This window comes from Bombyx mori, chromosome 1 (genome assembly GCF_030269925.1).
Source record: "Bombyx mori chromosome 1, ASM3026992v2".
NCBI lineage: Eukaryota > Metazoa > Arthropoda > Insecta > Lepidoptera > Bombycidae > Bombyx > Bombyx mori.
Window position 1 is genome coordinate 2,707,638 of NC_085107.1, and position 17,948 is coordinate 2,725,585.

The 17,948-nt window shown below is 36.9% G+C and overlaps 1 protein-coding gene across 1 annotated transcript in view; it reads left to right on the forward strand.

The window, feature by feature from the left end:
- Positions 1 to 2,518: 2,518 nt before the first annotated feature.
- LOC101746961 (laminin subunit gamma-1) overlaps positions 2,519 to 17,948 on the forward strand; it is a 40,870-nt gene continuing 25,440 nt past the window's right edge. The window contains exons 1-14 of the mRNA XM_004932757.5: positions 2,519 to 2,723; positions 7,860 to 7,978; positions 8,272 to 8,420; positions 8,539 to 8,656; positions 9,589 to 9,772; positions 10,286 to 10,491; positions 10,848 to 10,951; positions 13,145 to 13,330; positions 13,867 to 14,092; positions 15,091 to 15,305; positions 15,687 to 15,901; positions 16,023 to 16,386; positions 16,587 to 16,772; positions 17,167 to 17,364. Coding sequence (XP_004932814.1) covers positions 2,595 to 2,723; positions 7,860 to 7,978; positions 8,272 to 8,420; positions 8,539 to 8,656; positions 9,589 to 9,772; positions 10,286 to 10,491; positions 10,848 to 10,951; positions 13,145 to 13,330; positions 13,867 to 14,092; positions 15,091 to 15,305; positions 15,687 to 15,901; positions 16,023 to 16,386; positions 16,587 to 16,772; positions 17,167 to 17,364 — 2,599 coding nt within the window. The 5' untranslated portion in view covers positions 2,519 to 2,594. The remainder of the gene's footprint in view (positions 2,724 to 7,859; positions 7,979 to 8,271; positions 8,421 to 8,538; positions 8,657 to 9,588; positions 9,773 to 10,285; positions 10,492 to 10,847; positions 10,952 to 13,144; positions 13,331 to 13,866; positions 14,093 to 15,090; positions 15,306 to 15,686; positions 15,902 to 16,022; positions 16,387 to 16,586; positions 16,773 to 17,166; positions 17,365 to 17,948) is intronic.

Sequence of the window (17,948 nt, forward strand, 5' to 3'; positions counted from 1 at the left end):
ATTATTTTAAAAGCAATTTAACAGAATACATTTGGTGGTCGTGGCGCCGACGACCGCCAGTCCGGCGTCCCGAGGGGGAGAGTAATGGGAGAGATGTGCTCCGCACTAAACGCTTCACTTTCCTCCCTTTGCCTCTTCATGAGTTCTGTCTCATGCGAGGTTTGGACGTTGGTTGTTGAGCGACAGGAGTCTTTAGTCAATTCGACTCTGACATGCTCCGCCCTCTATCCAGTGGAGGGCGGAAGTCCGGCGATTTCCTCCTGACAAAAAAAAAGGTATTTGCGACATCAATTATAAACTTCTGTCACATTCGTTGAATTCTTCAATCAACCACTGTTGTTTGAAATAAAACTTCAATTAATCATTAAGTATGACGTATGTACATTAGTAGACAGTTTAACTTTGAAGTGCCAGTCTCAATATGAGTTGTTCCAGACGTAATACTCATACATACGTACATACAATGTTTCCATTATAACCAATAGAGATAACTTTCTTTCACGTTTTATTGCTAATCAGTAAATTACGAATTTATTATAATCACATCCGGCAAACATCTATAGTTGAACACTTCGATTATAATGTAAAATTCCCGGACCTGTATCATTAGATACCACCATGCCTATAGCTGCTGACACTCATCATAGATTTCGATTTGAACGGTGGAAAGTCGTTATGCAACATTGAGACATCGACCTCAAGGATCCGTCCATACTGTGACAGCTATGGAGAGCAATGATCAGTAGCTAATATATAATAATAGTTAATAGTAGATTAGCCGTGCGCCAAATAATGAAAACACGTGAAAATTAATTTTCTAATTTTAATTAATTGTAATTTTTTTAAGTCAGTTGCTCATTATCAAAACCAGTGAGTACCGTTTTCTTGTCATGTACAAAATATTCTGTGACGCATAATCGCTTTAAGCACACCGTCTCGTCAACGAAAATAAAAATCCCGTCAACAGAACAGTTCTTGTACTATATCTTTGACAGTCGATAAACGAAACAGGCGGCAGATTAACACAAAAATAATAATTTGTAAATGTCTGATCCTTTATACGGTTCGTCGGTTTTTTCGTCGAAAAGTCGAGTTGGCGTTCTAACAGAAAACAAAAGCGCAGGCCTTTTCAGGTTTGTCTACAAAAAAAGGTCGGTAAGGGGCCACGTCTGTCCGACTGGCATAGAATAAATCCAGATCTGACTGTGTAATTCGAGCAACATAATTAAAAACAAAATAAATGATCTACTTATGTTATTTGAATAGTATTAGCATTAATATTAGTAATAGTAATAGAAATTGGCAAAGTTTTGATCAACCTTAAGATACTTTCGTTATTCAGGTGGGTTAGGGGCCTGATACAGAAGGCAGTTAGTTATCTTCGATACCGCACATATTGTGAGGAGGTTTCTCACTCTGGAGTCCTAACTACTGGTGGTTTGTATCGTAGACACCGCCATTAGCGGCAGTATTTTTCAATATAGTGTTTCTAAAAAAAAATTTTAATTGTTGTATAGTTAATAAGATTTTAGATAAGTATAGAAATAGTTATAATATTAGTAATAATATTCCATGTTAGGCAACATTTATCCAAATACTCTTCTTATGGTTGTGAGTTACGTTGTTTGTGTGCTTTCGTCATTTGACCTCACATGCTTCTTGTGCATTGCCATCAATAATGATCGTGTTCTGGGTGATGCACGAGCCGTTTTTATATATTATTTTAAGTTTCTAACCCTCGCAGGCTTTCGATTATTAACTTTGGTAAAATATCATAAAAAAATATTTATTTACGAATAAAATTAAATTATTTAAACTAAACCTCAATTAGTGTTAACCAAATCAAATTAAAATGTGAATTTTGTTTCATATTATTATTCTACTCTATGGCATAGACGCGTGAACAAGCTCACTGCTCATCGGGGGTTAATTGTTTTATTTAATATTTTTTTTATTATATTTTGCTTTAATTTGCGTTAATTGCTTTATTTAAAAATCCATGTTTTATTATTTCTAAGCTATCATTAATATAATTTTATTCGAAAATTGTATGCTAATAGTTGTAAAATGCGTTTTGAACACAAACAACTTTTATATACCAAGCGTCGCGAATTAATAATTATTAATGAAGGCAACGTAACGTAAGTAAGGCTTTTAATAATTTTAGGTAGCACCATCCGGCCTATTTCTGTCGTAAAGCAGTAAGTAATGCTTTTCGGCTTGAAGGGTGGAGCAACCGTTTTAACTATACTGAGACTTTAGAACTCATATCTCAAGATGGGTGGCGGCATTTACGTTGTAGATATTTATGGGTTCCATCCACCAATCTATGCAATGAAAAAAAACCTTTGCAAAACATAAATTAAATCAATAAGCTGAGGGCCTTGAGAGGCTATTTCAGCGTAACCTTAACTAGGGTTTATAATACAATTACAGTATGTTTATACGAAGCGTTTGCTTCTGAGAGACAAATGAGAGCACAGCTCCTACTGCGCGCTGACTTACTCTTTGCGCCAGTGTTGTGAAACGCTCGGAGCGTTAGTGCTTGGCCGACGAGCGTGTGAATCGACGTCGACTCCACGCGCTCCGACAAAATGGCGCGGCCGCTCATTTACACATATTTGCTCAGTATCTTGAGCGTAGCCGTGGCTCAGAATTATTACCAAACGCCGAGGGTCGGCTCTAAACGAGCCTCTTGTTATAAATCCGATGGAAAACCTCAAGTAAGTGGTCAGAGCTTTTACATTTATACTTGTGGTCGTCGCTCCGTGTGCTAAGCGTTTGTTTTTGTTTGCTGTCTTACTTGGTTCGAGGCAAACGCGGCCGAACTCAGATTCCGTTGTAGTCTCGGAATGCAAGCTTATGTATATCATTTCATTATAAAACGTAACACGCCTATCAACCAATGATATCTAGATTTATATATCATGTGCTTATGTAGGTATTCATTACTTTCTAATTGAATTAAGGGTTTAGATTTTAGACCAGTCTTTTACTGTAACTTTAACGCATTTTATAGAGCTTTAGTTAAAGTTGTCAGGTAAGCTTTATTTAAGTGACGTAATCGTTCGCTTTTGATTTTTTTTCGTTCCAATGCTTTTAAATAGTGCACGTACATTTACTAAATTTAAAACAGGTCATGTTATAAATATACAATTTGAATTTCTGAAAAAATTAAGCACTATGCTTATTTAAAATTTAAATTTCAATAATTGAACCGCATATTATAAATAAATTAAAGAAATAAAGAATTTGATTGCAAGCATTTTCTTAACATATAAACGAATAATTAATATTCTACATTAAGTACACGTGTATACTTTAGTTCAAAGTTTTAACTAGTATGAGGATTATGAGGAATATATTATATATCGATTAAAAGAATCAACAGTATTACGTTCAATATTTAAAATTTTCAGCCACGAGGATATTAAATTGACGCGGGGAATTTAGTTGTAATCACCGCTGCCCAAGTGCGGCTCTGCAGTTACCCTGCAAAGTGATTGAACCCGCAAATTAGGCGCGTAATAGTTCTTCGATTCGTGAACACATCTTTGGTGTTTGTTTTATAGAACGTACAAAAAAATATGCTATTATTATTATTATTTAACGTCTTCTTTATTATCTACCTGTGCGCACTCGCAGGCTTAATTTTCATTTGCCATCGCCGGAGTAATTTTTCGGTCCCTAACCATTTTATATTTTAAACTTACTTATTGTTGCCATACATTTTTTGGTTGATAATCGCGGAGATTATTCATTTTCATTGGCCATCGCCGCAGTAATTTTTCGGTCCATAACCATTTTATATTTTAAACTTAGTTATTGTTGCCATACATTTTTTGGTTGATAATCGCGGAGGTTATCAAAAATATTTGTAAGTCCATTGATATGTAATGAGTTCGTTTACTCCCTCGCTTGTGGACGTTATCGGGAGGCCAACGGAACACTTATCAGTTCGCATCCGTTACAATTATACGAGAACTTAATTGTCATACTGTAGAATAATAATTAATGTCCGAAATTGCGAAAGATTACGTTTTAGGATTTGTTTTAATTTTTAACAATTGCTTTTCAATCCTCTACTATGAATCTAATTTTACGATTGGTTGTGAAGTAATGAAAATTAACCTAAAAAACTAGTCTAGGGTCTAGGGCGGGACGATAACGTCTTTTGTCAGTTGACCAGATTGTAGCAATTATATATTGATCGCAATAATAATATAATATCAAGCGAATATCGATATCAGAGACCACCCAATGAGATAAATGAAAGTTTTTAACGTTACGCGAACGTTACTCGAAATAATCGACGTTCCCAGTCTTTAACAAAGCAAGCGCGATATCATCATCATCATCATCATCATCAGCCTTTATCTGCCCACTGCTGGACATAGGCCTTCCCCAATGCCTTCCACATAATGCGGTCCTCCGCCTTCCGCATCCAACGACTTCCCGCCGTGAATATTCGCGATATCGCGATGCCGAAATTTATTTACGTCATAGGTGTGTTCCATTTAAAGTACTATATTTTAATAGGAATCATCGGTCTTGCTGCTAGATGCGTCCACGCATACGTCTATCGGCTGTGTGCGGTCTATCGTAATGCTTATATAAAAAGCAAAACAGTCATCGTGTCTCTGATAATCAGTAATCGCAGGGGCACAATCAAGTCGCTGCATACCACCCAAGACTCTTTGCAAATATCGTTCATAGAAGAATTGTCGCAGAAACTCTTAGGCTACGACCAACTAGTCGTTTGGAAAAGGCTGCGATGACGTCATTTAATGATAAACTAGTGGTCCCCCAGTAGTCGAAATTCGACTATAATTAATCGAAATTATAAGTTGTACACTGTTATGATTCTGTTGTCAAAGACTATTTATACTTCTTTAATCACAGATTTTGCCAAGACTACACTTTAGACAAACATGAATAAAGACAAACTATAATTAATCTATTCTCAATTTGACCACGGACTAAAAGCAATAAGAAAAGATTGACAATAAACAAATAGTATGCATGCGTGTGTGTGTCAAATACAGTGTAGTGTGTGTTATGTTTGTTTTATTGATTTAATGTATTTTTTAAGCATAATAAAAAAAAAGGTAGGTAATGAATTGTTCGTTACGTCAAGTTCTCTTCCACCTATGTATACCGAGCATGGAATCTGACCGTAGTCTTCTTTGTGAATAAAAAAATTTGATCCTATTTTTGGCGAGTGTTCTTATTACCATCAATAAAGTTAAAGGATATGAAAGACGAGATGTAATTTAATCAGAAGCGATGCTCAGAACTCAAAGCATAGGGTACTCGAAACATACTTATTTTAACATTTATTTCTTAAACATTCCTTTATTTAATACTTGTTACTAATCGATATCTTAATCCGTGTTGTTGTAATAAAAACGCATCGACAACAAGGAAGCTCGTTCTCGTCAATTCCAGATGGTAGTTTTGCCGCCAAAATAGTGCTTCTATATTTAGTTGCTGCGTTAGTTAGGACGTTCACACCGGTCGGGGGGCTGTCCGCAAGTCTCGGTTGTTATGCTTGGCTGTACGTTCTGTAGATACCCTTCGCTTTATTAAAAAGAAGAAATTTCATTTAAAAAAAAACAACGGAAACGAATACTCCTGTTTGCTTAGTGCGAGTTTTTTAACGTTCTCGATAGCGTAAAAGTTAACTCAAATTTGTATGGAGTTGGAACAGCGCCCCTAGCGAAAAACGTAGGCAAACGTTCCAACTCTTCCGACCTGACGAGTTCGACGAGAATCATCATTACATTTCCGAAGTTTCGGACACTTTACGGGTTTCCTGGTCATGGACTATCGTACAAATAATTTTAATTATAGCTACGACTCGAAAACCCAAAGAAAATGCTACAATGATGCTTCTAATGATAACATTAGAAACATTTTTTTTTTGTAATCACTGTTAGGATTGCAAAGACAATTTATTTTTCATATAAACACTACCTAATGCGAATACTAAGAACACTTCTTGTCTATTTCTATTCGTTCGTAGGTTAATTTTAAAATTCTCAGAACTCTTTACAAGCAATACGATGCATCGTGTGCTTACAATACGAAATGATTAGTAGATAGATTGATAGATTATTATCAACATGTAGGTATTTAGTTTATCATCCATATAGGTATATAGTTTATAACATGAATCGTGAAGTATCATTTGATAGATGGATATGTCGTTGATATACATTTTTCTTTATTGCTTAGTTGGGTCGACGAGTTAACGGCTGGCTTCTTTCATCGTGGAAATTATGAATGGTCTTGATTAGTCGTAGAATAAAGTTGTCTAATAAATAATAGACTCCAAATTTAAATTGTTAATTTTGTAAATTGTAAATTTTGTGTTTCTGTTGAGAAGGCTTAGTGTTGTCCCTTCAATCGATCGTCCTATCCATCTCTGTCAAGAGGTAGACCAACTTTACTTCTCGAAAGGTGAAATATGACCGGTGAGACAGAACAACTGAATTCTTGTCTCAAGGGACGTGGCGGCTGTAACGTTGTGAGGTCTACGAGCTCCAGTCATCACTTAAAATCACATAGACCGTGAGCTTGTTTATCGATCTATGCAAAAAGAAACTAAAGAAGCGTTTATTTCTAATACGCTTTTATTAATTTCATACGTAGGTTAGTATGTAACGTAATCTTTATAAATCATTTTAACTCCTTCAAAACGTTGGATTAACTTGAAATTTGCCATACTTAACAAGGACTGATGACAATTCACTATTTTAAGCAGTTAGATCTCCTATTTACTTTCTTCAATCAAAACAACAAATTCATGTCAGTGCCTTCTTTTTTTCTCTTAGCAAATTGGAAATTGTTGTATTTGCCTGAATGTGAATAATTAGTGATACATATTGCTAGTTAAACTAAAAAATAATCAATATATAATATTTAAAATAAATTAAAAAAACACTCTTTTATAGAAAAACTAATTAAAAAATAGATAATAAATTTATTGTAAAAGTAGCGTGGAGTGCTTTTTTAAGATAAATTATCAAAATGTTAATCCTTCTACTCATAGCTGTCAATAAAATATGTATAACTATTGACACCATGCACCCTACGATTTTTTTACAATAAATTTATTTTCTATCTTTTACTAGGATTTTCTATAAAACCGTGTTTTTTAGTAGTTTTTTTGAATTCATTGTTTTCTTATAAGATCGCTGATACTTTTCGCTGATTCGATACGATTGTCTTTTATATAATTGATATGTCTTAGTTTGAGTAGGTACGTTCGTCATGCAATATTGAGAACTTTGCATATTTTCATTCGAAGCATTCATTCAAGTGTCGTATGTGAGACTTAACATAATAAATATACGTTTTGGAATTATTATTTATCAAATACATTTTTTTTCTTATCTATGTTGATAGATAGCCTTGAGAGGCGATATCAGCGTTACCCTAGTGGGTAGGTGAGCTCTCGGGGCTCAAGCCGGATGTGTTGCTAACATTGGCCTTAGCAAGAGCAGTGCTTCGCCGAATCTACCACCGGATCGGAAACGCGACCCACTGAGAAGATCCGGCGGGAAACTCAGTGGCCCGTGTCTGAGGGTTAATTTACTCGTCGAGCCCTTCATCGCAAGTGACGGGTTCGACGAGAATGATGACCGGTGCTTGGCGTACCTAAAAGCACCGCTAGTGGATCGGGAGGATCCGAAATGACGTGTTTTGGGCGACGTCGACTGCTTTCCATTCTGTCCGCAGGAACGGGAATGTAGTTACCGGCGGCCACGATGAGAGAGTTCTCGTGTCGTGCCGCTTTGTCGAAGTGGTTAAATGTATAAATTATCGTATTAATTACAAGTTATCTTTTGAAACAGAGATGCATACCAGAGTTCGAGAACGCCGCCTATTTGGTCCAGATGGAGGCGACCAACACCTGTGGAGACAACGGAGTAAAGTTATACTGCATACAGACATCCGCTGGGACGTCTACAAGGTATTTGCTATAAATATTAAATATTAAATGAAGTTACGAGAAGTTGGTAAACATCACTTCTAAAATGCAGAATTTACGTAGGTATGACTTTACGAGCACCAAGCTAACAGCCCGATTCTAAAAGCTCTATTCAGCGTCAACTTGAATTATTTATAAATGCTAAACAAATAACAAACCAACCTTTAAGCTTTCTATAGTAACTTTAAATGCATATCTTTTTCCTAACTCTATCAAGCAATATTCCTTTATTTAATAAAATTAGGAGCGAGTCAAAATTAATTGAAAATTTTCAGGTCCTGTGACTACTGTCAACCAGGACAGTTCTCCAGCTATTACTTAACCGACCTTCATCACGAGCAGGACAACCAGACTTGGTGGCAGTCGGAGACAATGAAGGAAGGCATCCAGTACCCCAATCAAGTGAATTTGACCTTACATTTGGGTAAGTTTGCGAATTCTATGGAACTATAGATTAGTTAACCATGAAAAAAATTTTAATTAGAAAATTACTAATCTAAAGAAAATAAATAGATATAAATGCTTTATTTCGTTATCAACAGGCAAAGCGTATGATATTACGTATGTCCGGATAGTGTTTTATTCGCCTCGACCTCAAAGTTTTGCAATTTACAAGAAGACAAACGAAGACAAAGTTTGGGAGCCATTCCAATATTTCAGGTAAATCAAATCAAAAGGTTTTGTTTCAGCTTGTGTCTCATTGTTAGGTACACTTTTTAAATTATTAAATGTTAATATAAACTATACCACCAGTCCCAAAAAGAAGCCGTAACTCAAGGGGAATCTGTGAAATGATCTTAATGGAATTTTCTTAATTATATTTCATATTTCACCAGTGTGACAATAGATTAAAAATGTAAATGTAAGTAAATTAAATTAATGTTATTTTTGTTATTCTATGCAAGATACAGGGGCATAACTATTTGACTTCCATTTGGTGTAATCATTAAATGCTTGTGAAGTTAATTTATACAGCACAGTATAAGTTTGCCCCACTCTTCAAACGAGAACGAATGTCTGCTTACATAGGATAGTTGTATTCAGGCTGTTTCACAACACGCCCCACCAGTGAAAAAAGAGGGAAATAAGGATGCGGTAGGAGAAAGGGTACTTTGGAGGGACAAGATAACAAAGAAGGGCATAGTACTATTAAGAACTAGCTTTTGCCCGCGACTTCATCCGCGTGAGATAGTTACTTTGGCGTATAGCTACATATAGCTTAAGCTCTCAAAAGGGAAAAATACCCAGATTTTGAAACATTCGTTATTGGTACTCCACTTAAACCTATTAGCCCTATTATTCTTAACGTGATGGTATATAGCCTATAGCCTTCCTCAATATATGGGCTATCTGATACTGAAAGAATTTTTCAAGTCGGACCAGTAGTTCCTGAGATTAGCGAGTTCAAACAAACAAACTCTTCAGCTTTATAATATTAGTATAGATGTCTATATGGGTTTGTGCACCTATATTATAAGCTTAAGATTCGACTACTTGACGATTTAACTACTTTCACAGAAATTCGAGAAGGTTTCTGTATACAAATTGGTTAATACTTACAACAAATTTAAAGTGCATATTTATTTCTTTAGTGCCTCATGTCGAGAAACTTACGGAGTTGAAGAGCAGAAAAGTGCTGAATTAGGTGCGGAGACTAGGGCTCTCTGCACCAGCGAATATTCAGATATATCTCCGTTATCCGGAGGCAACGTGCCGTTCTCGACGCTGGAGGGACGACCTTCGGCATATACGTTCGACAGCAGTCCCGAATTACAGGTATAATTATTGAAATGCTAATTTTAAATCGAAATTGATGAAATTTTTCTAATGTAACTATGCCGGCTGGAACTACGAGTAAGCTAAGCTTATTATGCATCTATATAGTAAGGTTACAATGTATTGCGAAGTCACTCGCAGACAATTCGTCAACAAATATAGTCGCATTAAATATTGTAAATCAGCGTTCAGCAAAAGTGTACAGTATCTAATGATGAATAAATAATGTATATCTTAACTCATTTAAATCTGAACTTACTCTCTGACATTTAAAATACCTATAACCAAAATCAATATGCTATATGCCAAATATAATAACGATTAGATTTACAAGAATATCTCGTAGAAGAATCTTTTATTTGATTGATACCCGTTATATTTAAATTTTATCTACCGATTTAATTATAGAAAGTCTTGAGATGATAATATTTACTAAAAAGTATTTACTAAAAAAAAAGAGTAAGACGATCCAATAGAAATTCAGAAGGCATTATTCTGTATTTCAATTCACAGGACTGGGTGACGGCTACCGACCTGCGTATCTCCCTCGACCGCCTCAATACCTTCGGTGACGAGATCTTCGGGGACGTCCAGGTCCTACAATCGTATTGGTACGCTATTGCTGATGTGGCTGTGGGCGCCAGGTGCAAATGCAACGGCCACGCATCAGTGTGCGATTCTCAACAGCAGCCTGACGGAACAAAGACCAGATCGTGCCGGTATGATGGAGAAATGGTTTATTTATTTCTCTTCTATTTATTCTTCTTGTGCTTATCCCACATTAAGTGGGTTCTCTTTCATGTTGCATAAGGATTTAGCTCGGCTTACGAATAGCCGCCTGTATGACGTCACCGTTTGTTAGTTTCTTCTTTTGGGTGTTACATTTACTTAATCCTTTATTGAACTATACTTGATACCTTAGAACTTATATCTCAAGGTGGGTGGCGCAACTACGTTGTAAATGTCTATGGGTTCCAGTAACCACTTAACACCAGGCTCGTCCACGCATCGAAGCAAAAAATTATAATTAGTAATTGTTTAACGATTATATAGTTGGTATAAATTTGGCTTCCAGATGCGAACATAACACTGCTGGACGCGAATGTGAACGTTGCTTAGATTTCTATAATGACGCGCCGTGGGGACGTGCTTCATCTACCAACGTGCATGAGTGCAAGGGTTAGTCTCAAATGTTAATCCCGTCTAAGCAATAAAAATAAAATAAAAGTACTTATTAGTCGTCCATGTCCAAGCACATGATCTCTTTTTCAAAACACTGATAGCTTGATTGTTTTGTATTAGTATGTAGTTGTGGTTTATATAATTTATTTTATTTGATATTTGTATTTCTTATCTATTTATCTTTGTATGTATATTTGTATGTATGTATCTATGTATTTGTTTTGGCAATGTAATTTATAACCTAGTGTTCATTTTACTCATGTCTACTGTAGTTCTTTAAATTATCGCCATGTATTAACTTCATCACAGCTACGAACTTCTTCAATCTTTCACTTCATCAACGAGGGTTAACTGGATGAGAATGCCTGCATGGCGTTAAGTTCGCCTTTGTACACTATTTTGTGCAATAAAGAATTTTCATTCATTCATTCATTCATTCGTCCGATTCACAAATCTGAATGATGAATAATGTTGCTTCACATCATTACTTTTGTTTTGCTGTATGTTTTTGTGGAGTGCTTTAGTTATGCCACTTTTTTATTACCTTTTTTGTAGATTTATTCCAATAATATGCTACAATGAAATCGCTGCATTAAAAAAATGTAGTTTGAGTTTAGGTCACTTTTCTCGTAGTGTTGGAAGTTAGTTAAATGAATACACAATTTTGTTAATTAAATACATCGATATGAATTTAATTACCTACCTAGACTTGTATGAAGAACATTTAATGGTCGTTATTCATTAAATTATGATAATTGGCTCGTTCTCATAACCCTTAACTTTATTTTACGAACTTCAATGATTAATAATAAAAGACACCACCGGTTTTCCGTTTCGTTATTTAAATGCGAAAATTATCAAATCATTATTGTTTATTAAAAAATATACGTTCTTTTATTTCCCGCTTAAATATTTTTCTAGCTAAATACGAATAGATTCTTGTGAGGGTGTTTAGCATATATTACGGATTTGTACTTGTACATTTGTAATTGTAAATATTAAAAGTGTATTATGTACAATGATTTGTACAACGTAATTCTTTCACTCAGTCACACCGCAACATAGATACTTCACTGCATGAGCGTCGATACGTCGCGGTCCTTACCCCTTAAGTTTAACGGAATATTATGTTAATGTGCATTTTTAGCGATTTTCCTCTCCACTTATCTTTAAGTTTTGAATTTTGTAGATTCTCCTGTCTATGCTAGTATAGAGTATTTTAGTGATAGCTATTGCTTTGTTTGTTGAGAAATGTTTTGATTGCCTATATAAAAAAAAAACTTTTTTTATAATTTTATATTTTTTTTATAATATTTGTAGTATTATTTCAATCAATAAACAGTTAAAACTCTGAATAAGTTTAAGTTTAATTATGCGATTGTTTGGCATGGCGAATTTTGTTTTTCTTTGCGAATTGCTTAGTTCAGCTTAAAGCGTAAATATAGGGTTTCCTGGAGGAGAATCCCTTCAAAGAGCGAACGTAATGGACTTTTTAATGCCATCAAACCAATGCAGCACCGCTATCGTATATACCGTTCACAAAGAACCAAATCTTGAGTAATTTTTACAAGACGTTTTCAATTGTAGATGTTAAAAATAGTATGATTATATAAGACATAAAGTAAATTATATTTTTTGAGTTTTAAGTCTTTTTTCATAACATTTAGTAGTTCATTTGGCGGTCGCTATGTAACGTCGCATTGTTTAATAATTTTATTGATTTAACACTCATTAAATGACGGTGTTATATTCTCGGGAAAATGCCCGAAATTGCTCGAAAATGGGCTTCTACTTCTGGCCGTCACATAGCATTCATTCATTCACACAATCATTTTTATACGAATGCGACTGTAGTCTTTTCTCTGTTTCTTGAGATTATATTTTTTGATACAAAAAATTAAATTTATATGAGTAAAGTTTATTTAAACTAATTATAATTTGAAACATTCGATACTATATTACCTTGAATTTTGAATGGCAGACATATTTTCGCGTTTTGACGACTTGGCGCCATTTTTTTTTTTACTTGTCAATTTTAATTTTTGCCGTCCTAGTTATAAGAATGTTTAAATTTGCATACCGTAAACATAAAATTTTGGGCATATGGTTTGATGAAAAGCAAAACTTGTTTTAACAGAATTTATTATCGATTTATTACATATATAAGTGACGTGTGCTAATCTCCCTCAGCGTGCAACTGCAACGGTTTCTCGAACAAATGCTACTTCGACAAAGAGTTGTACGAAAGGACCGGACACGGAGGGCACTGTCTCGAGTGCAGTGACAACCGAGACGGCCCCAACTGTGAGCGGTGCAGGGAGAACTTCTACCAGAGTCCCGAAGACATCTGTTTGCCTTGCAACTGTAACCCTACCGGTAAACATTCTAATGAGAACAACTAGTTATTGGACTGATAGTAAAAACGTAAGAGATTTGGTAAAATAAATATAAAAAAGTCATATTATTGTGTCGCTGCCGCGTCACTGCGGTGCGTCGGGAATGTTTGCGTATGTGCGAATAGATAGATATAGAGAGAGAGATAGATAGCACTCTGGGTCCAAACCAGTTTTAGGTTAAGGTAGTTCTGAATTTCATTTTTATTTTTTGTTTTTACTATTGTTTTTTTTTATTCGGAAATTGTACTTATTGTTTTTATTTCATTCTGGTATACTATATGAAATGTTAATAAATGTAATATGGATGCAAAATCTGAAGTAAATGAAATAAATAAAAAAATTTTGATAGTGCACTCAAATATACTAATTGTTATCGATTAAGAGGGTAGTTTTTCGCAAGATAAACATAATTGAATGTTACATTTAGGTAAATAAAATGCTTCCTTCATTGCATTATGAGATTGACTTTTGACGTTTTCACCAATCAAATAAGATTTTGTTCAATTCATTGCTTAGGTTCTCGAAGCCTTCAATGCAATGCAGAAGGCAAGTGCCAATGCAAGCCCGGAGTGACAGGGGACAAGTGTGACGCCTGTGCGCCGAACCATTACGAGTTTACGAACCAAGGATGCAAGCCTTGCGGCTGTAACGAGTCCGGGTCGTACGGCAACACCCCTCAGTGCGACCCGCAGACCGGTGTCTGTCTGTGCAAACAGAACGTCGAGGGCAGACGCTGTCGGGAGTAAGACTTGTTTTTATAAACCACTATTATTTGATTACGAATTACAAACAACTAGGCTAAGGATTGCGACGTTGAAGTGCCAGTGGGCAGGACACATTGCTCGTAGAACGGTTCGCCGTTGGGGCTGAAAAGTTCTTGAGTGGCGACCGCGTACCGGAAGACGTAGCATGGGCCTTCCACAAGTTTTATTTATTTATTTTTATTGCTTAGATGGGTGGACGAGCTCACAGTCCACCTGGTGTTAAGTGGTAACTGGAGCCCATAGACATCTACAACGTAAATGCGCCACCCACTTTGAGATATAAGTCCTAAGGTCTCAGTATGGTTACAAAGGCTGCCCCACTCTTCAAACCGAAACGCATTACTGCTTCACGGTAGAAATAGGCAGGGTGGTGGTACCTACCTGTGTGGACTCACAAGAGGTCCAATCCTCAAACTCAAAGAGATCATCAGTACAAAATGACTGACGACTTGTTGAGGTTCGCGGGGATCCGCTGGATGTAAGCAGCGCAGGACCAATCGTGGCGAGGCTTGGGGGAGACCTATGTCCAGTAGTGGACGTCTGTGGACTGATAGATAGATAGAACCAAGCTAAAGGTGATGGAAATTGTATTTAAGTATAATGATTGACTACAAACATATCGTGTGCTTATAATTTTGAAAGCACTAAAATGGTAGATCCTGTTTCTGATGATTTTATTTATTTATTCGTTTGAGAAACACACAGTACAATACATATCATATTTAAAAAAAATAGCTAAAACAATAACCAACTATGTTTCCACAATCAAAATCACATATAGGTAAGTAAAAAGTGAACAAGAAGAGAAATTTATAAATTTAAGTTACAAAAAAACAAAAGCAACACAATACCTAAGCACATATTATTTCGTACATCAACTTACACTATAATACTCATCGAACTATATAAATCACCTCATAAATATTTTAAAATAGCTTTGATCCAGCTTGTAAATCAATAATCACTATCATTCTAGGTGCAAGCCCGGCTTCTTCAATCTAGATTTACAGAACGAGTTTGGATGCACACCCTGCTTCTGCTTCGGCCATTCGTCCCAGTGCAGCTCCGCTCCGAAATACCAGGTTCACGACATCAGCGCTCATTTCATTCGAGACTCGGAGAAGTGGGATGCTGTTGATGAAACAGGCAAACCGGCACAATTGCAGTTTAATGCTAATACGCAGAATATAGGTAATTGCTAGTCTGTTAGGTTTATTTTTGAAAATCTAAACAAATTTGTCTGTTTTGGTACCAATTTGTGATTAATCTATACTAATATATATAAATCTACAGTGGTTTTTACGGATGTTCCGTTTTAACTACTGAACCGTGCATCTGATTGACTTGAAACTGGGTATCCATGTAGAAAATACATGTACTTAATGGATAGGCTAATATTTATATGAGTGTTGGACTCCCTACACCAGTTGCGGGGGCGTTAATGATGAGAATCTTTGTGGGGGTGAGAAATAATAATGTTAATTTTAAATGCCCGGACGGGTACACCTAGTAAATAATAATAATAAGAAGAAACCTTAGGTGCATTAGCCTTAATGGGGGTGTTTTTTTCAGCGGTCGTGTCAAAGAATACTGAGATCGTTTATTTCCTTGCGCCGAATCAATTCCTTGGCGATCAGCGGCCATCGTACAACCACGATATGAAATTTTCGCTGAAATTAGGCGAACATAGTGGCTATCCATCTGCTCAGGACATTATCCTCGAGGGCGCCCGGACTTCTATTTCAATGAACATTTACGGACAGAACAATCCAGAACCCACTGATCAAGTAAGTAGTAAAGTTCTCATTGAAAGATGGTGCGATTGCGAATAGCAAATAAGCGGCAAACGCGATTATTTTGATGTTCTCCGAATAATTGTTATTCAAGTATCTGTGTCGCTTGTTCTAGCCTCAAGAGTATACGTTCAGACTGCAGGAAGACCCTCGCTACGGCTGGTCTCCGACGCTTTCGAACTATGAGTTCATGTCGATCCTTCAGAATTTGACGGCAATCAAAATCAGGGGAACATACAACAAAGGCGGTGTCGGGTACCTGATCAACTTCAAGTTGGAAACGGCCAAGATTGGCAGAGAGAAAGGGGCGGCTCCAGCTAACTGGGTGGAGAAATGCTCGTGTCCCAAAGCCTATGTTGGGGACTACTGTGAAGAGTGCGCACCAGGGTTCAAGCACGAGCCTGCCAACGGCGGACCGTACTCGACTTGCATACCTTGCGATTGTAACGGACATGCCCATATTTGTGACACCGCGACTGGTGAGTTATTGGCATTTATTTGCACTTCTTTTGGATTTATATTTTTCTTATCCTTTTTTTTTGCTTTTTCGCCGCGTTGGTGTTTTGTTTTGTTGCCTATTAGGACCTACCTTCATTCAAGAGGCACCTTAGTTCTCGGTAGCCGAATGGTAATTTCGTTTTATATATACTTTAAGAGTCATTAATGGTTAATCTTTCAGGATTCTGTATCTGTAAGCACAATACGACCGGTAGCAACTGTGAGCTCTGCGCGAAAGGTTTCTACGGGAATGCTATCGCTGGAACTCCAGACGACTGTAAGCCTTGTCCCTGTCCGAAGGACAGTGGTTGCATCCAACTCATGGACCAGAGCATCGTGTGTACTGACTGTCCCGACGGTTACGCTGGTAAGGATTTTAAAAGGCACAGTGTTTTAACTGCGCTTGTAAGCTGTTTACTGGTTGTAGGACGTCTTGTAAGTCCGCACGGATAAGTACTACCACCACCCTGCCTATTTTTGCCGTGAAACAGTAATGCGATTCGGTTTGAAGGGTATGGCAGCCGTTGAATAAAAACAGATCTTAGAACTCATATCTCAAGGTGAGTGGCGACATTTACGTTGTAGATGTCTATAGGCTCCGGCAATCACTTAACTACAGGTGAGCCGTGAGCTTGTCCACATATCTAAGCAATAAAAAAATATATATTTGAATTCAATAATTGGTTACAGCACTTTGAAAATCAAATTACATGGTATTGTGCATGAAGTTTCTCGAATATTCATGGGAAATCGTTTCACAGGACCGAGGTGCGAGGTTTGCGCCGACGGGCACTTCGGCGATCCTAACGGGCAGTTCGGGCCTCAGAAGCAATGCGAGGAATGTCAGTGTAACGGGAACGTCGACCTCAATGCTGTCGGCAACTGCAACCGAACCACCGGGGAGTGTCTCAAGTGCATCTACAACACGGCCGGGCAGCACTGCGACAAATGCCTCAGTGGTGAGCATTCAAATGATTTGCTTATTGATTAGAACAGAGGTCACTCAATCTTTTTGTCTAGTGTTGAACGTACATTTGACGTGTTCCTGCGACCTCTGACAACTTGCCTGCTTATCTTGTTTATTACCACATATTACACGTCGTAGGGCTCGGCGAGTAAATTAACCCACAGACACAGCCCACTGAGTTTCTCGCCGGATCTTCTCAGTGTACCGCGTTTCCGATCCGGTGGTAGATTCTGCGAAGCACGGCTCTTGCTAGGGTTCGTGTTCGCAACGTCGTCAGTAGAGCCCCGTGAACTACCTACCTACCTACCTACGGAACCTACTCGTTCGAAGAATCTAGTATAACCCCATAAGGATAGGAAGGAAGGACAATAGGAAGTAAAAAAAAAACACATAGTATGTTAAAGATATATAAAATCAAACAAGTTTTGACAACAGAAATTTATAATCGTTCGTAATGTTTTAAAATTCTAGGAATAAGTAAGAAAATAACTAACACAATATCACTACCATCATCATCATTATCCTGCCCTTTTCCCAGTCACCTGGGGTCGGCGCAACATGTTTTCTCCTTTGGCT